Consider the following 23,274-nt stretch of genomic DNA (forward strand, 5'->3'; position numbering starts at 1 on the left):
GGCACCATGGCAGCAGCGATAGCTTTAGCGATAGCTTTAGTTTCCCTAGCCCGTCACACATGAGGATTCTTTAGTGGTTGCTGTCCACTCAGTGGTCAAGGCAAGAACTGTCGATGTCTCACAAAGCAATCATAACAGAAACCTGCAGGAAGGATCTTCGATGGTGGCTACACTTCTCTCAAGTATCTCTAGGTCAGCCGTTTGTTTTCTTCCAACCTGTAGCCACGGTGACCACGGACTCCTCTCAGATGGGGGGGGGGGGGGCATTATCTGGGGAAAAACTATCCAGGGCACTTGGCAGGATCACAAGGCCCACTTTCACATCATTGTCCTCGAGATGAGACCTCTGCTTTTAGCGTTGCAAGCACTTCAAGACTATTCCCCTGGGAACCATTGCAATCCAGACAGATAACATGTCAGTTGTATAGTATATAAACAAACAAGGAGGGACCAGATTTTACACCCCTTTGTCGAGAGGCCTTGAGAGTATGGCAATGACAGCCTCCTCCCAGTGTTTTCTGATAGCAATGTACATCCCGGGAAAATCCAGTGTGATAGCGGACAGGCCCAGCAGGGCAATTTTAATACCTCACGAGTGGTCTTTGAAACAAGAAGTAGCAGAAAAGTTTTTCTGAAAATGGGGTCAGCCTTGCTGCTACCTTTTTGCAGTATCCGTGAATGCCAAATGCACCAGCTATTTTGCCCTCATCCCCCATCCGCCGCAGTCACCCAGGGATTTTCTTGTTCATGATTGGCCCCCGGGCCTCCTCTACACCTTTCCTCCTTTTCCACTAATTCCCAAAGTCCTTCAGAAAGCCAGCCGTTTGGGAAGGGACTTGATTCTCATCGCTCCATATGGCCTCGCCAAATCTGGTTCCCCTTCCTGTGGCCTCATCTTCAGGAAGAGCCTTGGATTCTAGACCCATTTCCAGACCTCCTGACTCATGCATCAAGGGGCTCTTCACCCATCCCTTTAAACCCTCAAACAGACAGGGTGGCTCCTCCAATTCCAATGATAGCCAAGTTTCCAACCCTCTCCTCTTGAGTTAAATGCATCCTTATCTCTTCTCGTAAGGCATCAACAAGGAAGATTTATAAGAGCAAATGGGTAACATTCTGCCTATGGGTTACCAATAGCCAGATCGATCCTTTTTCTGCTTCTATTAATTTCATCCTAGACTTCCTAGTGAAATGTTTTTATGATGGTGCTGCTGCAGCCACTATTAGGGTCCAGCTAGCTGCGATCTCCAGTTTTCATGTGAGAGACACTGGCTCCAACATAATGTCTCTCTTGCACATTCCTGTCTCTGCGTGAATACAGCCGGACAGCTGTCTGTAAGGATCGCCACCAGGTATAAAATTTCCGTGCATAGATTACGGCTGCAGCGGCTATGCTTTTCAGCCATATTGCACTACGGCAAAGTGCTGCTGCAGCCATTTGGTTTCGGCGATGTAGCTCGCAGGGAAATGTCTTGCGAGCTACATGCCAGAACCCGCCAAAAACATTTTGAACAATGTGTTACCTCTTACTGGTGCCCTTCTTGAAGTAAAACAGTCCTGCTGCATGAAGTGCTTGCCACAAGAATAGATTGAGAAAGTCTCACAGTAGGTGCATTACTTTTTATCTTCCCCTTTTCAAGTTTTTGTTTATAATTTACAAGCTTGTCATATGAATTTTGAATAGCTGCAATACTGCTTTACCATTCTAGTTTAGAAGAGTTAAAGTAAAACTGTATTGATGCATATTGTACCACATTCACGTGGTGTGATAAACAGCCACAAAATACCACCTTATGGTGATAACTTAGAAAAATATCAAAAGATAATATAAGCTTAGTAAGAAGAATCAGAGTATGCTTTAGAATCCATTAAGTCTCTTTCTCACTGGTTACTGTGTTTCTTAAATAACTTATGTCTTTAAAAGAAAATGATTACCGTAATGCACCTTTGACTTCCATGTTAAAAATGCTAATCTCATATTATGAGTCACACGACAGTGACTAATAAAGTTTATATGTCAATTACAGTGAATCTCAAAACTCACATTCCTCCATTGGAGGAGATGCACCTCATGACATCTGCACACCCCTTGTTGCTTATATATAGTAACTCAGTGATCCTTGTGCCTTAGAGTAAAAGAATACTCCAAAGTACCACAGTGCATGTATTTCATTTTCACACATTGTTCTATGATTTCTGAGGACTGAAGTTGTGGTTCTAGTTTCCTGTCACTTTCAACCTAGAAAGTGGGTAACCACTTGACTTCATTGACATGCTTTGTAGAAAATTTATAAATGCTAAACAACTGAGAGATTACTGTTTTTTCTTCCTCAGCTGTGACATCTACTGTGAAGCAGGCACTTCAAGAATCATTAGTACAGATTCTGCAGCCTAAGCGTCGTGTTGACATCCTACGTGATTCTATGGAAGCACAACGTCAGCGTCGACCTTATGTTATTACTTTCTGTGGAGTCAATGGTGTTGGAAAATCAACAAATCTTGCCAAGGTAAAAAAAAAAAAAAAAAAACCTGTTACAACTTGTGATTTTTTAAAGCAAGAATTCACCATCTTTAACTTTCTCAGGTAAGCTGCTATGTCTTTGTGAATTTTGTTTGTGTTTTTTTAATTGGTTGGTTTGTTATTAGTTAATGTATAGAACTGGCTAGCCTGATCATTTTTAGTCTCACCCGAAGGAGAAATTGAAACAGAATTTAAAATCTGTTAACAGAAGCATACAAAATTTGGTTATATTGTGCAAGGTTAGTATCTCTTTACTTAATTCCGTTGGGTAGTGATTAGAATGTAAAGAAAGAGGGGTCTACAGAGTAGGTTGAAAAAAAGTGTGAGACGTTCTGAGGTTAAGTGCAGAGACTGAGTTGGGGAGATTAGTAGAGTATTCTGAAACAGAGAAAGCAATAGGCTGTTTGGAGTTTTTGGGAATAGTTTGGAAAAAGGTTGGGGAGGAAGCTTTTGTTGAGATTTGTCAACTATGTATTGTGATACGTGAAGGGTGTGGGTGGGATGTTGGCAATGTGCATTGTAAGGATTTTTGTGATGGCTATGTTGAAAAAGCATTTGTTTTGCTTCTTCAAAGGGGATTTTTTGTTTTTGAATTTGTGGAAGGACATTGTTTATGTTGGTTGGAAGTGTGTGAAGCCATTGTAGAGAAGTTGTGTTTTGTCAGTAAAGTAAAAAGCACATATATAAAAACAATGAAGAATAAACTAAATACAGTCCATTAATAAAGCCCTTCCAGTTAATCTTGTAAGCACAATCAGTAAAGCCTTTACAGTTAATCTCAATGTATTTTAAGACCTGTTTAATGGGAGGAGTTTAGGACCAGGGAGTGCTGGGATCTTGTAAGTGGCTTATCTTTCATTAAGGTGACTAGCAAAGAAGGTGTGTGTTTTGAGGTAGTGTTATTCACCACGTGGATTGCCTTACTTGCTGTAGTCCCCTTTGTCCAATTGAGCCTTAAATTCAGCTTAATCTCCATATCAGCTGTTGTCCCCAAGGGAGGGCAACTACAGGTGTAGACTTGTCTGTAGGTCAGGGAACTGTGAAGCAGTTACAGTGTGGCATTATCCCAGTGCAATACTAAGGATTTTTGTGTATAAACTATTTTCTCGTCCCTCTTGTTTGTAGATAGCACACACAATGCCCAAGAAGGGTCTACAGTACTTACCAGACGCATGGCTGCATACACATACAGTCTAATTACAGTGCAGTGTATGACTTCATAGGACTGGCAGATTATTTTAATTGCAGACTGCTGTTGTATCTGTTTTGTAAAAACTGTAATGCAGCAAAGAGGCTTTGCTGCATCCCAATTCCCAGGATGAGTTTACTCACTTTCTTAACCCTGCAAAGCAAACACCATTGGATTCAGCAGCTGTGGATCCCACCACATCTTCTAGCCAACTCTAAACTTGTTACTTGAACCTTGGGCATCTGCATCACATTTGGGGTTTTATCCCTCAGTCTCACAGAGCATATCTATACAAGACCAAATTTTATATAGAAACGGACTGGTTGTTGGACTTCCCATTTGTGTATTTCATTTTTCCAGGTTCATATGCCACAGAATCTAGATAAAATGTATAATTATTTTTCTGTGACCTGCAGAATTGCCTTAGATCTGTCCTTTTTGTTCCTTCTTACTAGAAGTCTGTCCTAAGAGTCTTGCCACATTTTTGTCTTCAGCATTCTCAGTGTTAACCAAGAATAGCTGTATGCATGGCCTGTCTTTTTGTGAGTTTCACAGCTGTGAAATATGGAGTAATTGTTGTCCCTCACGGAAGCATCTGAAAAGTTATCATTTCATAGGTAATTTTCCTTGCATCGGCATTGTCTTAGAATTAATCACATTTGGATCATTAGAGGCTTGCTGTGGGATGGGGTGATTTTTGTCCTTCGTAGATTACCTTGTGTTGGTATCACACTATAGCTAGCAAACTTGAATTTAGCTGCAACTTTCTTCCTAAAATATGAGACTGCAAATGTTATTGGCAATGGAGCAGTAGGAGGAAGAGTAAACCTTAAATACTTCTTCAGAGGGAGGGGAGAAAAAGCAAAGTGTCACAAGTTGATAACTAACTAAAACACGGGTGAATGAGACAGTTGACTGATTTCAGGGAGAAAAGAGTTCTATTGTGTCACCTTTAGTGCAAACATTAGCATTCATTCTGAAATGTTGTATTTTGAGATTTCTGACAAGGAAACTCCTCAGTAAATATATGCGTCTTCCTTTATCCCAGTGTCCCAAGTAAGTCTGATAGTTTTTCATTTTTATTTCTGGAATTTAGATCTGCTTTTGGCTAATTGAAAATGGATTCAGTGTGCTCATTGCTGCATGTGATACATTCCGTGCTGGAGCTGTAGAACAGCTACGTACACACACTCGACGTCTAAACTCTTTGCACCCACCAGAGGAGAACAAAGGGCGTATCCTGGTACAGCTGTATGAGAAAGGATATGGTAAAGATGCTGCTGGTATTGCCATGGAGGCCATCTCCTATGGTAAGGCTTGATTTTTGCTGAAGTGGAGCCAGGTGTCACCAATCAGAGTATATTGCCATTTGTTTCTTTGGTCTTGTTTTTAAAACCAAAAAGGTTTATTGTAGTATACCTAGTGCATATGAAGTAGTAGCCTTAGTTGCTGAATCCAAAAGTCTTTGCCTTAACTGTTATCTGTTATTTTATGTTTATGCATTGTTTTGTTTCTGTGTTTCTTTTGAAGTGTAGCAGTGTTTTAGAGCATATACTCAGCTATAGACCTTGGCACCGATAATAGATTGTTAATGGTTACAGCCATTGTTACTTGCAACACCACCTACAGTGTCAACCCTGTTCAGTGATAACAATTGCTCCAAAGTTATTTTACCCAAAAAATACTATTCTTTAGTTCTGTGGCCATCTTAATCTTCACCATTTGGCTGTTTTTTTTTGTTTTGGTGTTCATTTTATTCTTTTCACTGCCAAGGCAGTACATTTGAATGTGATAAATCTCACTTCAGGGTACCATGTCTGATCTTTGTTTTGCTTGAATGATTGTCATTATATCTCTCATTACTTACTGGCAGAAATTCCAAGCTTACAACTTTAAGGTAATAAGCTGAAATTGTTAAAACTGATCTGCTGCAATAACAGCACAAAGGAATGGAGTTCCATTGGCCAGGCTGTCCATGAGAAAACTTCAATGGTTCCTGAAGTACACTTGGGAATCACATTGGTAGTCTTCAGAGAGTGTCATCTCATTATTGCTGTGTGTCAAGAAGGAGATAGAATGGTGAATCTTGCAACTATCTAGGAACAAGAGATGCAGTTTATCAAGACACTGACCACATATCCCCATGATGTAACCTGGAGGCACATACCCAACACCTGTGTGTACTGGAGTGTTGGAACCCAGTGGAGCAGAAGAGTTTCATCAACATAAAAGAAATGATGGCAGTTATTCAGGCTGCAGAGTTTTCAAGCCATTATGGAAGCCAGCTGTCCTACATGTAGTAACAGACAATACAGCAGTGCATGGTACATGAACAAGAAAGAGAGTATGCACTGCTCTCTCTCTCTCTGAAGCTGGCCATGAAGGCTAGAGAGGAAGTTGATGCAGTACAGATGCCCTTGAGGGTTTCTTACATGCCCACTTTGGAAAACTTCCTGGCAGACAGTTTGAACAGGACAACAGCAGATCTTCATGAGTGGATTCTAGATGGATACATTCTTGGTCTTTACAGTCAGGTAGGTCTACTAGAAATGGACCTAACTGTGTGCAGATTAACCACATGGAAGATTTGACCTTAATTGAGTAAAGGATTCCAAAGCATAATGAGGTGCTGAAAATCATGAGGGAGGCTAGGAGGCCATGTGCTTATAAGTCATACCAATTAAAGTTATTGACTTATTACAGAAATTATTCCCAGATGGCTTCCCAGCCCAAGAATATTTTATTATTTTGTGGTATTGCTGAGCTGTAACTAGAAATTTACATTTGGCTGTTACTGTCATTTCCTTCGTGTTCCAAGACTGACCGACTGACTTGATTTGGATTTTGATACAGTGGATGCTTCCGGACAGTGTGCCCCCTTTGCTGTACAGGATGCTTCACTATTGCTGGCTTCTGTTTGTACCGTTAACTGCTTTTTGCTTGTGGATTTGTGATTGCTACTGTTTGTGTAACTGCTTCATTCTTTGCTTGGGTATTTTCCATCCTCTGCATTGGGTTCCTGCTTGAACTGCTGTTTTGATCTCTGTGTTCTGGTTACTTGCAAGGACTGCTACACCTCTCCGTGCATCCCAGTGTGGGAGGTGTGACCTTACTAACTTATTGTACTTAATTTGAAATAAGGGAAACACTTGATTTCTGATATAATGCCACCTCAGAGTTAATTTAGTTAAGCAAGGATGGAATGTAAGAGCTGGGGCCACAGAGTGAGTGAGTGACTGTGTGTGCGTGTGTGTGTGTGTGTATACGCGTGTGTGTGTGCGAAAGTGTGTTTGTGTATTTAGCTTTACTGTTTGCACACCAGTAATGATTTCTATGTAGTTCAACTAGCAGTCCTGACTGATGGGATTTCCCACCATGGAAGCCCTTGGCTGGCCTGAATTCCAGAAAATTTTCCTCCTCATCCAGGAGCCAGTGAATGCCCTTTCTAATCTCAAGATGTCCTGGTATAAAGAGAGTTGGTTTACGCCATACCTTTAGTCTTTTTTTGCTGTTCGAGCCCAAAGCAGATGCTAGTCAATGCGTTGGTCGGTCTGCAACAGAGAAAAAAGACATCTAGAGCCAAGCACCCCATTGGGTAACTTTTCATATGTTTCTTGACTTCTTCTTCTTTCGGCTTTTCCTGGTTAGGGGTCGCCGCAGAGGATCACCTGTCCGCTCATGATTGGCAGTGGAGTTTTACGGTGTCGAGTTGCCAGCCTGGCGCCCGACCTTCCACGGAAGGCACACACACGCACACACTCACACCTAGGGCCAGTTTAGAGTATCCAATCCACCTACAGCATGTCTTTGGGATGTGGGAGGAAACCGGAGCACCCGGAGGAAACCCATGTGACCACAAGGAGGACATGCAGACTCCACAGAGAAGGCACCCCAGCCAGGGATCGAACCGGAGAACCTCTTGTTGTGAGGCGGCAACGCTAACTGCTGCACCACCGTGACCGCCCTTCATATGTTTCTTGACTAATGTCAGAAAAAGTTACTAAGTTAATAATTGTCTCTGCTGTGGCAAGCAGATATCACAATGGGGCTTTCACTCTTTTTGATTACCTTGTTTGGACCCACAACACAATGTACCTGTTGGTTCTGTGCCCACTTCAACAATAGGACAATCAAGCACAGGGCAGAGTCATTAGGGCCTTCTTGTACCATGTCATTTGCCACTCGGGCCGAGGTTGATCTCCATAAGTATAAGAAGGAGCATAGGGTTCTGGGTGATGCTCATTTGTATAGTCATACCCTTTGGCAAAAACAATGTGCCCACAAATTACCACATAAGCGGAAACCCATTAAGTACAGAGAAAGTTATTATGGACCTGGGGACCCAAATTGATAGCAATCTCTCCTTTGAAAACCACATTGCCAAAGTGGTTAGAAAGACCTTCTACATAGCCCACCTCATCATGAAGGGTTTCACATCTAGATCAAGAGAGGTAATCGTGCCCCTTTATTCATCCCTCATCAGGCCCATCATAGAATACAATGCCCCTTTTGGGATGTACCTTACCCGACACTTGCAGCAATTAGAAAGACCCCAAAAGTATCTCACCAAGAGGATCAAGGGTCTCAAACTGATGCCATATGCTGCTCGGTTAAAAAAACTCCAGCTCTACTCAGTTGCATACCGCCTACTTCGAGGCGATCTATGCCTGACATACAAAGCTATGTCAAATCCAGAATTAATGGACATGCTCCACCTCAGTAAATCTAAATCCCTTAGAGCCACATGCTCGAGGGACTTGAACCTCAGCACAGAAATAAATAGAACTTGCTGGAGGGACAGGTTCATAACCCAGAGGCTCCCTTCTCTCTGGAATAGAATTCCAGTTCATGTAAGGCAGAGCACCTCACTGAATCTCTTCAAGAAGAATCTTGATAGGTGGATGGGGGATCGTAGGTTTGTCCCAGGGATTACTACCGTGTCACTATTAGACATAGGCACAGTAAACTAAACCTTAAAAAGGGCACAGTATACTCAAATCAAGGGGTGGCGTAAGCCATACAGAATCGGGTTAGGCTTATAATTGCCCCAGGGAAGATAGCCTAGTATGAACCTATGAACCTATTTGCTGGTCCACCCAGGCTTGTTATTGTCAAAGAAGGCCAAACACTTTCGCTGTCTCCTTCCAACAACTGAGGTTGTGGCACAAAGCTCTGTCAAGACCCATTTGGAGTCCTGTATGCCAATAGGTGTCCTACTTCTTCACAAGCTGAAGGGCTTAGCTTCTCAATTGGGTCCAGAGCCACTGTACAGGTTCCAGCTTCCCACAACCATTTTTTTTTTTTTTTTTTTTTATCTGTCGAAGAGAAACCGGAGTCCTCTGTCATCAGGAGTTTTCCTCAATTTACCATTCACTGGATGTGGCTGCCCGTCCATGTCCCAGCCATATCACTAACTTTGAACATAGACCTGAGCCTAAGGGCTCACATAAAAAGGCTGCAACCAGCTTACCCGAGACGAGGCCTGCAGGCTAACACTCTAGTTGTTGCTGAAGCACCTACCAAGGGGAGAAAACACTGAGAAGAAGAAAAGGAGCCACTTTTGTGATTTTTAAGTATTTTCTTCTGATTTTTTGTTAAGTTTTACTGCTTTGCCGCCTACTTTTTGGCATTTTCTGGCTTGTTAAAGTTTATATCTGTAACAGTAACAGTACTTGGAACACATCTAGAGCCTGTTTACTGCATTTCCTGTGTTGCACTTAATTTAAAATCGTTTTTTTTCTCTAAAACTGCATTTTACCTGATTTTGGTCTAGCACTTGTGTGGGGTCATTTATTGCACTGTTGTGATTATTTTGCTGCTTGTGCATCTCTGCTACCTTTAAACTACAACAAAAAGAAAAAAAAAATCTTGCTTTTTTCCCACTTTCTGAAAGTTAAGAAAGTTCAGTTACAGATTTGCTGTTCTGAACTGTTTGGAAGTTTCTAGAAGGCCACTGCTTGCTTGGGTTAAAGGGATGTCTCTGTGTTCACCAGTGGGAGTGGTTAACACTGAACAGCCTGTCCCTGGAGGAGTGATTACTACCTAGAAGCTGTAGTTTTATTGGCCATTTTGGGTCAATTCTAAACTCCTTGATCTGTCTCTCTTAAAACCAGGCTGCCTCGTGGTTTTGGCGTCTTTTCAGGCTTGCTAGTTGTTGCTGAAGTACCTACCAAGGGGGGAAAACGCTGAGAAAAGAAAAGGAGCCACTTTTTTGATTTTAAGTATTTTCTTCTGACTTTTTGTTAAGTTTTACTGGTTTGCCGCCTACTTTTTGGCATTTTCCGGCTTGCTAAGTTTATATCTGTAACAGTAACAATAACAATACTTGGAACACATCTAGAGCCTGTTTACTGCATTTCCTGTGTTGCACTTAATTTAAAATAGTTTTTTTTTCTAAAAACTGCATTTTACCTGATTTTGGCCTAGCACTCAAGTGTGGGGTCATTTATTGCACTGTTGTGATTATTTTGCTGCTTGTGTATCTCTGCAACCTTTAAACTACAACAAAAAGAAAAAAAAATCTTGCTTTTTTCCCCACTTTCTGAAAATTAAGAAAGTTCAGTTACAGATTTGCTGTTCTGAACTGTTTGGAAGTTTCTAGAAGGCCAGTGCTTGCTTGGGCTAAAGGGAAGTCTCTGTGTTCACCAGTGGGAGTGGTTAACACTGAACAGCCTGCCTGTCCCTGGAGGAGTGGTTACTACCTAGAAGCTGTAGTTTTATTGGCCATTTTGGGTCAGTTCTAAACTCCTTGATCTCTCTCTCTTAAAACCCTACAACTCTCTTTTTGCGCGTGTTTGCGCACTGCGCAGCATCGGGCAGCGCCGCCTAAACAGGTTTAAACTATTCCATGCTCCACAAAGTCTGCTCTTCACTTTTTCCCTTAGAACTGTTCAAACTCTCAAAGTAATCACTCTATTCTTTTTCTAAAGCCCTGCACTTGCTCAGCTCTTATAAGGAAACACTAACTAACTAAAGCACTACACCCTCCTTGACTTCTCATAAGTATTAGACTCCCGATTGGTCCTTCCTGTTCAAGTGAAAAATCAGTTCCCTTCCCTAATCTGATCAGTAAAAAAACAGTTCCCTATACTAATCTGGTATGTCCAAGGGTCAGTTTCAAGGTTACTATCCAGTCCAGCTGGTGAATCTGGGAATTGTGAGGCAATGTTACAATTGCCTTATGTACACAGACAACCCTCTCCTCCTTCCAACAAACTCTAATACATGTGAGAGATGCAGTTACACAGCCAAACTGGAGGCAGAGCTCTCTCAACCCAAGACTGGCACAGTCAGTCAGGAGGAAAAGGTAACCACCCACACCACAAATCCAGTCTCACACAGACCTATTGCATCTGCATACCCAACACATAAACACACAAAAACATACTCGGAGGCTCTAAATAAAAATCTGCCTAAACAGCAAAGACCTCCTAAGCAGATATCCAAGCAACAGCCACCCCTCAACAATACCCACGAATCACATATCTCACAAAATCAGTGTGCCTCACAGTCACAGCCCTTAAGGCCAAACAACACACCAAATACACTTGTTATAGGGGACTCTATTGTCCGGCACACTGATGTCCCGCTCACCAGACTGAACAAGGAGAAGGTCATTGTAAGCTGCCTGTCGGGTGCCAGGATCCACCACATAACGCAAGCATTCAGGTCACTCCAAAGCAAGTACAAGTATGACTCCATCATTGTCCATGCTGGTGTGAATGACCTGAGACGTACCTTCCTGGACTACATGAAAATATACATAGAGGAGCTCTCTGACCATGTAGCTCAGGCTGGTATGACCCTGACCCTTGAGTAGCATCTTGCCCTCACCAAGAATGATGCCACAGTATAAAGACAAAATGATCAGTTTCAACAATTGGCTAAAGTATTGGTGTCATTCAAAGGGGATCCAGTGTCTGTCAGCCTGGGATGACATGCTCGACAAGCCACGTTGCTTCGCTAGGGACGGCTTGCACCTGTCACCCTTAGGCTTTTGTATACTGGCCAAGGCTCTTGCCACCCTCATCGTGCCTTTTTTAGGCAAGGCTCAAAGGACAAACCCACCTCCATAGACAACCCAAGGATAAAAAAACTAAAGGTAATGCTACTCAATGCCAGAAGTCTAAACCTCAAGATGCACGCACTCGAGGCTCTCCTCAGTATGGAGAAATTTGATTTCTGTGCAGTAACAGAAACCTGGTTCAAGGCTCCTGAGAGCACCCCAGCACTACCAGGTTATAACTCATACCATGCGTTTCGGCCCAACACTCGGACCGAAGCACAAAAGGAGGGGGAGTATCTATATTCATCAAAGATACCTACACCTCCAGGTTAGTGGCACTGCACAAAGCATCGGAAACCATCCATGTGCAACTAACAGCGGGCAAAACTGCCTTTCAGTTTGTAGCCTGCTACAGAACACCCTCCCTATTACAGGAACCCCACTTGGCATTCCTGAGAACATTGGAGAATATGAAGGTCTCTCCAAACACTATGTTATTGGGTGACTTCAACTACCCAAACATTGACTGGGAAAACTACTCAAGCCCAAACACCCTCGCCCAACGGTTCCTTGAATTTATAAACACTAACACAATGGAACAACTGGTCACCACTCCCACAAGAGGAAACAACATATTGGACCTGATCATCGCCAACATGGGGACTCTATGTTCCACACCAGAGGTAAACCCCTCATTGGTAAGATCAGACCATAAACAAATTTCCCTGGACATCCATATCCCGTCCCCACCCCCAGCCAAGGAAATCACTGTAAAGAATTTCTCAAAAGCCAACTTTGCACTTCTCAAGACTGAGGTGGAATCCTTCAAAGCCCCTGGGCCAGAGGATAATACAGCCCAATCCGCAGAATCCTTTACAAATACATTCTATGAGCACCTGCAGGAATGCATGGATCGTGCTATCCCAAATAAAACTCCTCCAAAAACAGGAGACCAGTCTGGTTGTCCCCGGCCATAAATAAGCTATACAACAGAAGGAGGAAGCTACTACATGACAGAGTAAAATCCCAAAAAGGGAAGGCATCTCTGATCAGTATTAGCAAGAAACTTCGATCCCTCATAAAATCATCAAAGGCCAGTTTCAAAAGAAAAATTGCCCTAGACCCTAAAGATAATCACAAGGCCTTCTTTAGTTATGTCAGGAACATGGGAGGAAACTCCCAGATATGCCCTGAATTGTTGCATAATGGTACAAAATATACCGAACCTACAGACATAGCCAACATCCTGGCAGACAGATTCAGCGCAAACTTCTCCCACCCTTCCCCCCAAAGGAGCAAATGCCTATCCCAACTGAATATAATCTCCCTGACATCACAGATGCACAGGTGAAAGCTGCCCTCTCCAAAGCAAAAAGCACAGCATCTATGGGACCGGACGGTGTCCCAGGCTATGTCTTACACGAGCTCCAAGAAGAATTGAACCCTCACATTAAGTCACTGTTCAAACTTAGCCTTACTACAGGATATGTACCCAAAGAATGGTGTACAGCTACGTTGGTCCCACTCCACAAAGGTGGTGCCACAACAGTCCCCGGAAACTATCGCCCCATAAGCCTGACTAGTCTGGTCTGTAAAGCTATGGAGCATTTTATCATGGAACTCATAAACAAAGACATTGGGAGCCTCCAGACACTGGACCCTACCGAATTCGGCTTTGTTAAGGGCAGATCTTGCCTCTTAAACCTAGTTGATTTCTTTGAAACAGTTACCAAAGCCATAGATGAGGGCAAGGTAGTCCACACAGCCTACCTGGACCTCGCAAAAGCCTTCGATACAGTACCCCACTCGGGCATCATAAATAAGCTTACCAGCTTAAATATCAACCCCTGTATCACACGATGGGTTGCAAAGTGGCTCAGAGATAGAACCCACATGGTCAGAATCGCAGGTGCCATGTCCGAATCCAAACCAGTTACAAGTGGTGTCCCACAGGGCTCAGTTCTGGGACCTCTCTTGTTCGGTATATACTTCTCTGAGGTTCAGGCTAACACGGGGGGATTAAGGCTGACAAAGTTCACAGATGACTGCAAACTGGGGGCCATAATTGAATCTCCAGCTGACACAAGCATCCTCCAAAAGGGTCTCTCAGAGGCGGATGCTTGGTGCCAGTGCCACGGCCTCAAGCTAAATGCTAAAAAGTGCATAGTCATCCCCTTTGGGAAAAACAAGGTGCCCACAAATTACCATATAGGTGGTAATCCATTAAGTACGGAAGAAGTAATTAGAGATTTGGGGACCAACGTAGATAGTAATCTCTCCCTTGATAATCATGTTGCCAAAGTGGTTAGAAAGACCCTCTATATAGCCTACCTTATCACGAAAGGGTTCGCATCTAGATCGAGAGGTCATTGTGCCCCTCTATTCCTCACTCCTCATGCCCATAATTGAATTCAATGCCCCTTTTGGGATATACCTTACCCGACACCTGCAGCAACTGGAGAGACCCCAAAAGTACCTCACCAAGAGGATCATGGGCTACAAACAGATGTCCTATGCAGCTCGACTAAAGAAACTCCAGCTCTACTCAGTTGCTTACCGCCTACTCACAGACGATCTATGCCTGACGTACAAAGCCATGTCAAACCCAGAATTAATGGACATGCTCCACCTCAAAAAATCCAAGTCCCTTAGAGCTAACACGCTCCAGGGACCTAAACCTCAGCACAAAAATAAATAGGACATGCTGGAGGGACAGATTCATTCCCCAGAGGCTCCCCTCACTTTGGAATAGAATCCCAATTCATGTTAGACATAGCCCCTCACTGACCCTCTTCAAGTGAAATTTGGACGCGTGGATGGGAAATCGCAAATTCACCCCTGGGATCTCTCCTGTGCCCCTGCTAGACAGAGGCACAGTAAACCAGTCTTAAAAGGGTACCTTCTGTTGCCTACTTTACAGAGGCACAGTAGGCTAATCTAATAGGAAGGTGGAAGCCAAATACACTCTGGCTAGGCTTATAAATGTCCTAGTGCAGATAGCCTAGTATCTATCTATGAACTCAGCCCAATCAACAGGACCTGGTTAGACCAACTGAGGATTTGATTACTGTAGTTAAATCTAGATATCTTAGCCTTCCTCCCTCTGCCCTTGAATCTTCTCCTGGTAAATGAAAATGAGCATGTCCCCCCAGTAGTCTTCAGGTTCTTTTGATTCAGAGGATGACAATGACTATCAAAATATTGAAGTGATATTACCTGGACTGCGAGATGGTCAAACGCAGAGGTGCAGAGAGGCAAAACTGTGAACACAATTCCCGTTGACTTTGAAACATCGATACATAGTTTGTGTTGGCAGATGTTCTTCGTGTTTAACTGTTGCAGTCATTACATTTAGGTTATCTGCCTGCAGGTAGCCCTTAGCCGGCCTGAATACCAGAGTCTTGGATTCCTGCATCGGATGCTGTCTTTTCTTCCATGACGTCAGGTCGTCGGGGGTATAAAACATGCAACCGACGCCATTGCATCAGTCTTTCTTGCCACGCGGTGCCTGAAGCAGAAGCAGTTAGCAAGTGCTGGTCATCCGTCTACTGAAATTTTCATTTTTGAGTTTCAGAACCGAAGTCTTCAAAAAAAGCTAAGTACCCCGTTGGGCATCCTTTTTCTTGCTCTTAACCGATGTCAGTAAAAGTTAACAATTGTCTTACCTGTGGAAAGCAAATACCTCATAAAGATTTTCATTTGTAGTGCATTCCTTGCTTAGGCCCAGACCATGAAGTCCCTCGCTGTCGGCTTTGTGCCTTATTCAACCCCCGAACTGTTTGTCGTCTGTCTATTTTCGCAGCAAATTATTTTGGTACTCAGTTTAACTATCCAGAAATGGCTTCGATAAGCCATCCGACTACCGATATTCCGAAAAACGTAAGGATAAAAACAGAGACCACATAGGTCCAAAACTGCCGACGACGATTCCGTTAATCTAGATGCCAATTCGCCGGTACTCAGTGAAGTGCTTTTGCAGCCCCTGATACCCGCTACTTCAGATTCGCAGGCCTCTACTGAGACCCATTCGGAGTCCAGTATGCTATGAGATGCTTCTTCGACTATGGAAAATGTGGATGTCTCTACCTTGGATGGGTCCGGAGCCGCTGTGCGGGCACCGGCTTCTGAGGATGTGTTCAGGCCTACAGATTTGCATTTTAAACAGATGCCATCTTCTTCATCCAGGCCTAAAACTTGACCCACGCCTAGAAAACCGACGTCCAAACTACATGGTCAGGCTCATATGCCTAAAAAACAAATGCTTAGAATAGCTGAAGACCTTGTTACTTTAATTAGGGGAAGCCAGCCTTCCCCCTCTGAGACCTAGAACTGATTTTCCTTCTGATTCTTCTGATCAGGATTTTGAAATTTCTGTTTCTTCTGATTACCAGGATTTGCCCTTATCTACCTATGAGGATTCTGATGCAGAGGATTCCATTACCTCTGCTTCCCCTCCAGAAGATTTTTCTTTTGGTGAAACCTTGCGCACACTTCGGGAGCATTTCTGCTGGGAAAGCCAGGATTACTCTGACTCCAAAAAGAGGCTTAGGGAATTCTTACTCCTCCCTCAACACAGGCCTTTAGCTATCCCTCCTGTTTTGGACATTGTAGATGATGCCTTCTTGGAATCTAGTCTGGCCCTAGACACTTTATTTCCAGCTCACAGAAAACCTGACCAGTATTACAGAGTACCTGACTCTCACAAGTTCTTCTTCAAGAATCCTACTGCGGATCCAGAGACCATTTCCCAAGAACCAAAGGGCATTAAGGCAGCTGCTGCCAAAAACCCTACCCCCTCTGATAGAGATTCTAGGGCTTTGGACAGATGGGGTAAGAAGGTATACACTTCTGCTACTTTGGCCATTAGGGCCTTAAATTGCCAGTTTCATATATTAAAGTATCAGCAGTATATTATGGGACCACTTCAACAGAAAATTATGTTGATTCCTGACTGTGCTGAACATAAAGAATTACAGGATTTAATGCATTCTGCTGAACAAGTTGGTAAACATACTTTGCAATGTGGTTTTGACTCTTTAGAAGCATCTTGCAGGGCTGCTGTCACTAAGTCTGTACTTAGAAGACATGCTTGGCTTAAGGAGCAAAACTTGCCAGATCATGTTAAAGCTAAATTACTGAATGCTCCCTTAAACCAAGACCGCCTGTTTGGCAACAAAGCAGAAGTCGTCCTTAAAAAAGATGGAGGAAAAAGCTAAATCTATGCAAACTGTTAAAGATTTCCTGCAAGTACAGCCTCCCAGATTTAGTAGGCATTGGCCTTCTAAGAATTGGTCCTTTCCAGTCTCTTCCAGGCATTCCCAGTCCAAACCCAGGAACAGCAGACCACCTAGGTTACAGTCTCAGGCTACACACAGGCCTAAGCAGAGGGGGGCTCCCACTTCCAAAGTAGGAAGTAGTAAGACACCCCCCTATAGAAAAATGTCACAATGACTTAACTTTAACCCTTCCAAGCCCTGCTCAACTGCCTGCTCCCTTAGGAGGAAAGCTCGCCCTGCATGCAAAAAACTAGGAACTCATTTCCCAGGGCAAATGGGTTTTAAATATAGTTTTCCAAGATACAGATTCCACTTCCACACCCTACCAACTCCAAATGGTTGGCCAGACCTAGCCCCAAATCAGTGGGCAGGGGCTCAACAGCAGGTTCTCTCTCTTCTAAGCATCAGGGCTATTCAACCTGTCCCAGCAGAAGAAAGGGGACAAGGTATTTATTCAAGACTTTTCCTGGTACCCAGAAAAGACAGCTCCTGGCTTCCTATCCTGGACCTCTCTATTCTAAACACCTTCTTGGTAATCCCAAAATTTAAAATGCTAACACTATAGCTGTTTCCTGTGCTAGGCAAAGATGCCTGGTTGACAACCTTAGACTTAAAGGAAGTTTGCCTGCACATTCCAATAAGTGCATCTTGCAGGAAATACCTACGCTTCAGAGCAGGCTCCATGCACTATCAGTTCTCTGCACTTCCCTTTGGCTTATCTACTGTGCCCAGGGTGTTCACAAAGTGTCTAGCTCCAGCCATTGCATTTTGCAGGCAGAGAAATATTCAAATATACCCATACCTGGACGATTGTCTGATTTAGGCAGAAAGCCAGGACATGCTATTTAAACTTCTGGCATTTGTAAAGAAACGTTTAACCTCGCTGGGGTACACCATAAACTAAAAGAATTCTCATCTAGTACCCTGCCAACAGATTGTATTCCTGGGAGCAAGTTTGAACACAACTTCCCAGATGGCTTACCTCACGCCAGAGAAACAAGTTTATTTGACAACCTACTTCAAACTACTGGCCACAAAGACCTAGCTGTCTGCAAGGAAATTTTTGCAAGCCCCGGGGGTCATGGTCTCTTGCATTCTACTAATTCCATATACAAGACTGCATATGAAGAAACTACAATGGTATCTAAAAAGCCTATGGTGTCAACATTCTCAGGACCTGGAAACAATGATTCCTGTCATTCCTTGTGTAAAGACAGAGTTTCTTTGGTGAGCAGAGGCCTGCCACCTTAACAAGGGTCTCCCTTTCAGTCCACCCCCTGCCGCTCAAACCCTAACAACAGACTGTGCATGGGGGGCTCAATTGGCAGGGCAGTGCATTCAGGGCAAATGGGACCCGAGTCAGATGCACCTGCATATCAACCAAAAAGAAGTGTTAGCTATACCAAATTCCCTGACAGCCTTCAAGGACCACATTCTTCCAGGACAATTATTGGTAAAGACAGACAACACCACAGTTATGTGGTACATAAACAAGCAGGGGGAAACCCACTCGTACCCTCTGCAGACTAGCCATGGCTCTGTGGAACACAGCCTTGAGCTACCAAGTGCACCTACAAGCTCAGTTCCTGCCAGGCAAGCTAAATTCACTGGCAGACGACCTAAGCAGAAATCTCATGGACCCTCATGAATGATAACTGGAACCAAAAATATTCAACCTCTTGAGGAACAAATGGGGGACTCCAGAGATAGACCTGTTTGCCTCTCCCCAGAACTACCAATTGGATAAATTCTGCACAAGAACTCCCCACAGTCAAGCTTGGAAAGTGGATGCCCTGTCCTTTGCCTGTGAAAACCTCTCTGTTTATGCCTTTCCCCCTCTGCCTCTCCCGTCGAAGGTTCTACTAAAGATCAAACAAGACAAACCAAGGACAATACTTATGGCACCAGACTGGCCTCGCCAGCAATGGTACCCCCTCTTGTGCAGCATGATATTGCTGGATCCATGGCACCTACCTCAGACACCTTCCCTGCTGTTCTAGCAGGCGGGCCAGATTCTGCACCTTCAGCTTCAAACCCTGAACCTTGCAACCTGGCTAATTCCTTGAGCTTTCCAATAGCAGCCCTCAGTAAGCAGCTGCTAGATGTAATTCTGGAAGCAAGGAGACCTAGTACTAGAAAATCCTATGCTGAAAAGTGGAAAAGATACTGTTCCTGGAGCCAGACCCAGGGTATGGGCCCTGCAGTGCCCAGTTTACCTCATATTTTTCAGTACTTAACAGAAATGCTCCACAAGGGCCGTTTTCGTCAATTAAAATTCATGCCTCTGCAATTTCAGCACATTATAATACTGAACCACCCCTCTTTTCTCACCCTCTGTTAAAAGAATTTCTCAGAGGGGTTAAAAATGTAAGACCCCCCCCCCCAGGTGAGCCCCTACTCCAGCCTGGGACCTCAACTTTGTATTGGAAAAGCTCACTCTACCTCCCTTTGAGCCAGCTGCAACTGCAGAGTTGAAATTCCTTTCTTGGAAAACAGCCTTCCTTCTAGCCATCACTTCAGCAGGAGGAGTGTCTGAATTACAGGCCCTCATGGCAGTAGAGCCTTTCATTATCTTCCATGCAGACAGGGTTTTCCTCAGGACCAATCCTTCTTTTATGCCCAAGGTGGTGTCTAGTGCGGCCCTAAATCAGTCCATTCATTTGCCTACCTTTTTCCTGAATCCACAAAACAAAGGAGAATGAATTCTGCACTCTTTGAATGTGCACAGACAACTTAGATTTTATTTGGACGGGACTAAGCCTCTCAGAAAATCTGAACAGCTGCTAGTTGGCTTTGCTGCAGGGGCAGAGGGGAAGGCCATTTCAAAGCAAACCATTTTTAAATGGATAGCCCATTTCATTAATTTCTGCTATAAGCACCATGGAAAACCTCCCCCACAGGGGATAAGATCACATTCCACCAGGGCTGCATCTACCTCTACAGCCTTTCTCAGAGGGGTCCCTACCAGGGGCATCCTAGAAGCTGCTACCTGGAGCTCTGCACATACCTTCACCAAGCGTTACCACATGCCTATTTTTTTCTAAATCCAGAGCTGGTTTTGCCACTGCAGTTTTGCAGAGCTTAATAGCTGGTCCTAATGTTCTCTAACTGCCTCCTCCCTTCCTTAACTTTGGGAATCTATCCAAATGTAATGACTGCAACAGTGAAACATGAAGAACATAGCACAGTTGTGTACACTTACCATAAATGTAGATGTTCGAGTGTATTCACTGTTGCAGTCCTGGTTAACCTCCCTCCAGTCCCCTGACTTCTCTTTGCTATACCTTTGCTTCTTGTTTAAGCTTTCTGGTGTATTTGATTTGTGATGGAGGTGTAACATAACATATAATTGCTTCCCTTTGTGGGGGCACCTGACATCTGGGGCAAGAAAAACTGATGTAATGACATCGGCTGCATGTTTTATACCCCTGTCGACCTGACGTCATGGAAGAAGAGACAGCATCCAACGCAGGAATCCAAGACTCTGGTATTCAAGCCGACTGAGGGCTACCTGCAGGCAGATAACACAGATGTAATGACTGCAACAGTGAATACACTCTAGCATCTACATTTATGGTAAGTGTGTACAACTGTACTTTTTGAGCGCCTGTGTTTTGAAGTGCATTACACTACAGTGGGATCAGGAAAATTACCCTTTTCCTCACTGTAGTGCGATCTTGGAGTTAGAATATATAAGTAGCAAGGGGTGTGGAGGTACAGGGGGCTTGCCCCCTGCAAATGTAGAAATTTGTTTGCATGCTGGTCAATGTATTTTCTGGATGGTGAGAGGACGAATGTCGATTCTTTCCTTCAAAAGGATCGGCATTCTGAACAGTAGCAAAAAAAACGCTGGACAAGTAGAACAGGATCCAAAAATAAATCACTGTACTTAGCGAAAAACTTTTTATTATAGCTTTCGTCCCAACAGGAACTTCTTCAGAACAACAATAACCAACATAAAACTGTTCTCTTAAATAAGGTAGAACACACCCTGATGGTTGCACACCATACCCTAAAACACTTAATTATCCACTCAAAAAAGACTTACAATAAATACATTTCCTAAAATAAACATAATACATATGATCTAGTACATGTAAAAAATAAAAACGTATAATCTGTGCTAAACCATGTCACACTCATAACAAACTTTAAAATTTTTAACCTCCTATTCTTTAGAAAACACTTTGTTGATGGAATCATTCATGCCTGGCCGTTTATCTGCCCCCAGCCTTAACTGCCATATAGTCTTACTTTGTTCAACTTGATCTTTATAACAACCCCCCTCAAATTCCTTGGTACATGTTCCAAAATAGAAAATAAAAACATTCTATATTCTGGACAACTAACTGTATGCCTATATAGGGTATTATTAATATTTTTAACCCTAATGGCATATGAGTGCTCTTTAATTCTTTGACATAGGCACCTTGTGGAAATTCCTATATAAAATTCTCTGCAGAATCAACAAATGGCTGTGCAAACAATACCTTGTGTTTTACAATTATACACACGTCTAACAGGTAAAGTTCTATCTAAATGGGGCATTTCTATAAAGGGGCCTTCAAGGATGTACCGGCACGCCGCACAAAAGCCACATTTGTAAATTCCTATAGGCCTCATACTGTTATCCATGCTATCCACCTTGAAATTGTCTATTTGTAAACACCTCTTTAAGTTAAAGGTATTCTTGAAGACAAATTTACGTTTGTCCCCCATTAATTTAAACAAATCCAAATTACCTTTAATGATGTTCCATTTCTTCCCAACAATAGACACAATGCTAGGTCTGTCCACTGACATATCCAGACAACAAAAGATATATTTAATACTACTTTCAGCACATGCTCCCATATTAATTTCCTTAATTTTATGTTGTCTTTGTTGATGATTTGTTTTTTGTTATTGAAAGTACTGAAGTGGAAGCCCTTGATCTAATTTATATTATGAATGAAAAGTCTGACTTCTTGAAGTTTACTAAGGGTAACATAGGGCTAGAAGTAAGTTTTTTGGATATTATGGTTAAATGGGAATCTCTTACCCATGAATTTAGTAGCGAAATTTATAGAAAGAACACTTTTGTTAATAGCTACTTATACTATGCCAGTAAACACCCTTTGTATATGAAGAGTAATATTCCCAAGGGGCAGCTGATATGTGCTTCCAGGATGGCATCTAAGGACTTGGTGTTTGAGGAAGAAGTTAGATTTATTGTCGACATGTTTGTAGAAAGAGGGTATAAGGAAGACATGCTATGTAGGCTAGTGGATGCAATTAGAAGACGTAGGTACACTGATTCCCCCCCCCCCCCATTTTGAAGTCAGGACTAATTATTAAGAAAATTAATATGGGAGCATGTTCTGAAAGTAGTATTAAATATGATACTTTTTGTCTGGATATGTCCGTGGACAGACCTAGTATTGTGTCTATTATTGGGAAGAACTGGAACATCATTAAAGGTAATTTGGATTTGTTTAAATTAATGGGGGACAAACCTAAATTTGTCCTCAAGAATACCTTTAATTTAAAAAGGTGTTTACAAAGAGACAATTTCAAGGTGGATAGTATGGGTAATAGTATCAGGCTGGAAGGAAAGTACAAATGTGGCTTTTGTGTGCCGTGCAGGTACGTCCTTGAACTGCCCCATTTAGATAGAACTTTACTTGTTAGGGGTGTGTATAATTGTAAAACACAAGGGATTGTTTATATAGCCATTGGTTCATTCTGCAGAGAATTTTATATAGGAATATCCACAAGGTGCCTCTGTCAAAGAATTAAAGAGCACTTATATGCCATTAGGGTTAAAAATATTAATATTGCCTTATATAGGCATAAAGTTAGTTGTCCAGAACATAGAAGGTTTTTATTTTCTATTTTGGAACACATACCAAGGAATTTGAGGGGGGATGTTATAAAGATCAAGTTGAGCAAAAGGAGACTACATGGCAGTTAAGGTTGGGGGCAGATAAATGGCCAGGCATAAATTATTCCACCAACATAAAGTGTTTCCTAAAGAATAGGAGGTTAAAATTTATAAAAGTTTGTTATTTTAGCATAGATGTTAAGTTTTTATTTTTGTACATGTACTATTTCATATGTATTATGTTTATTTTAGGAAATGTATTTATTGTACGTCTTTTTTGAGTGGATAATTAAGTGTTGTAGGGTGTGGTGTGCAACTGTCAAGGTATGTTCTACCTTATTTAAGAGAACAGTTTTATGTTGGTTATTGTTGTTCTGAAGAAGTTCCTGTTGGGACAAAAAAAGTTTTTTTTGTGAAGTA

General features: G+C 42.7%; 1 protein-coding gene across 3 annotated transcripts in view; it reads left to right on the forward strand.

Annotated features, from left to right (window-relative positions):
- SRPRA (SRP receptor subunit alpha) overlaps positions 1–23,274 on the forward strand; it is an 880,927-nt gene that overhangs the window by 725,662 nt on the left and 131,991 nt on the right. For all 3 annotated transcript variants that reach the window (XM_044080819.1, XM_044080817.1, XM_044080818.1), the window contains 2 exons: positions 2,335–2,507; positions 4,807–5,020. In XM_044080819.1, the coding sequence (XP_043936754.1) occupies positions 2,335–2,507; positions 4,807–5,020 (387 nt within the window). The remainder of the gene's footprint in view (positions 1–2,334; positions 2,508–4,806; positions 5,021–23,274) is intronic.

Source organism: Protopterus annectens, chromosome 8.part0, assembly GCF_019279795.1.
Source record: "Protopterus annectens isolate FY-2018-M chromosome 8.part0, PAN1.0, whole genome shotgun sequence".
NCBI classification, from domain to species: domain Eukaryota; kingdom Metazoa; phylum Chordata; order Ceratodontiformes; family Protopteridae; genus Protopterus; species Protopterus annectens.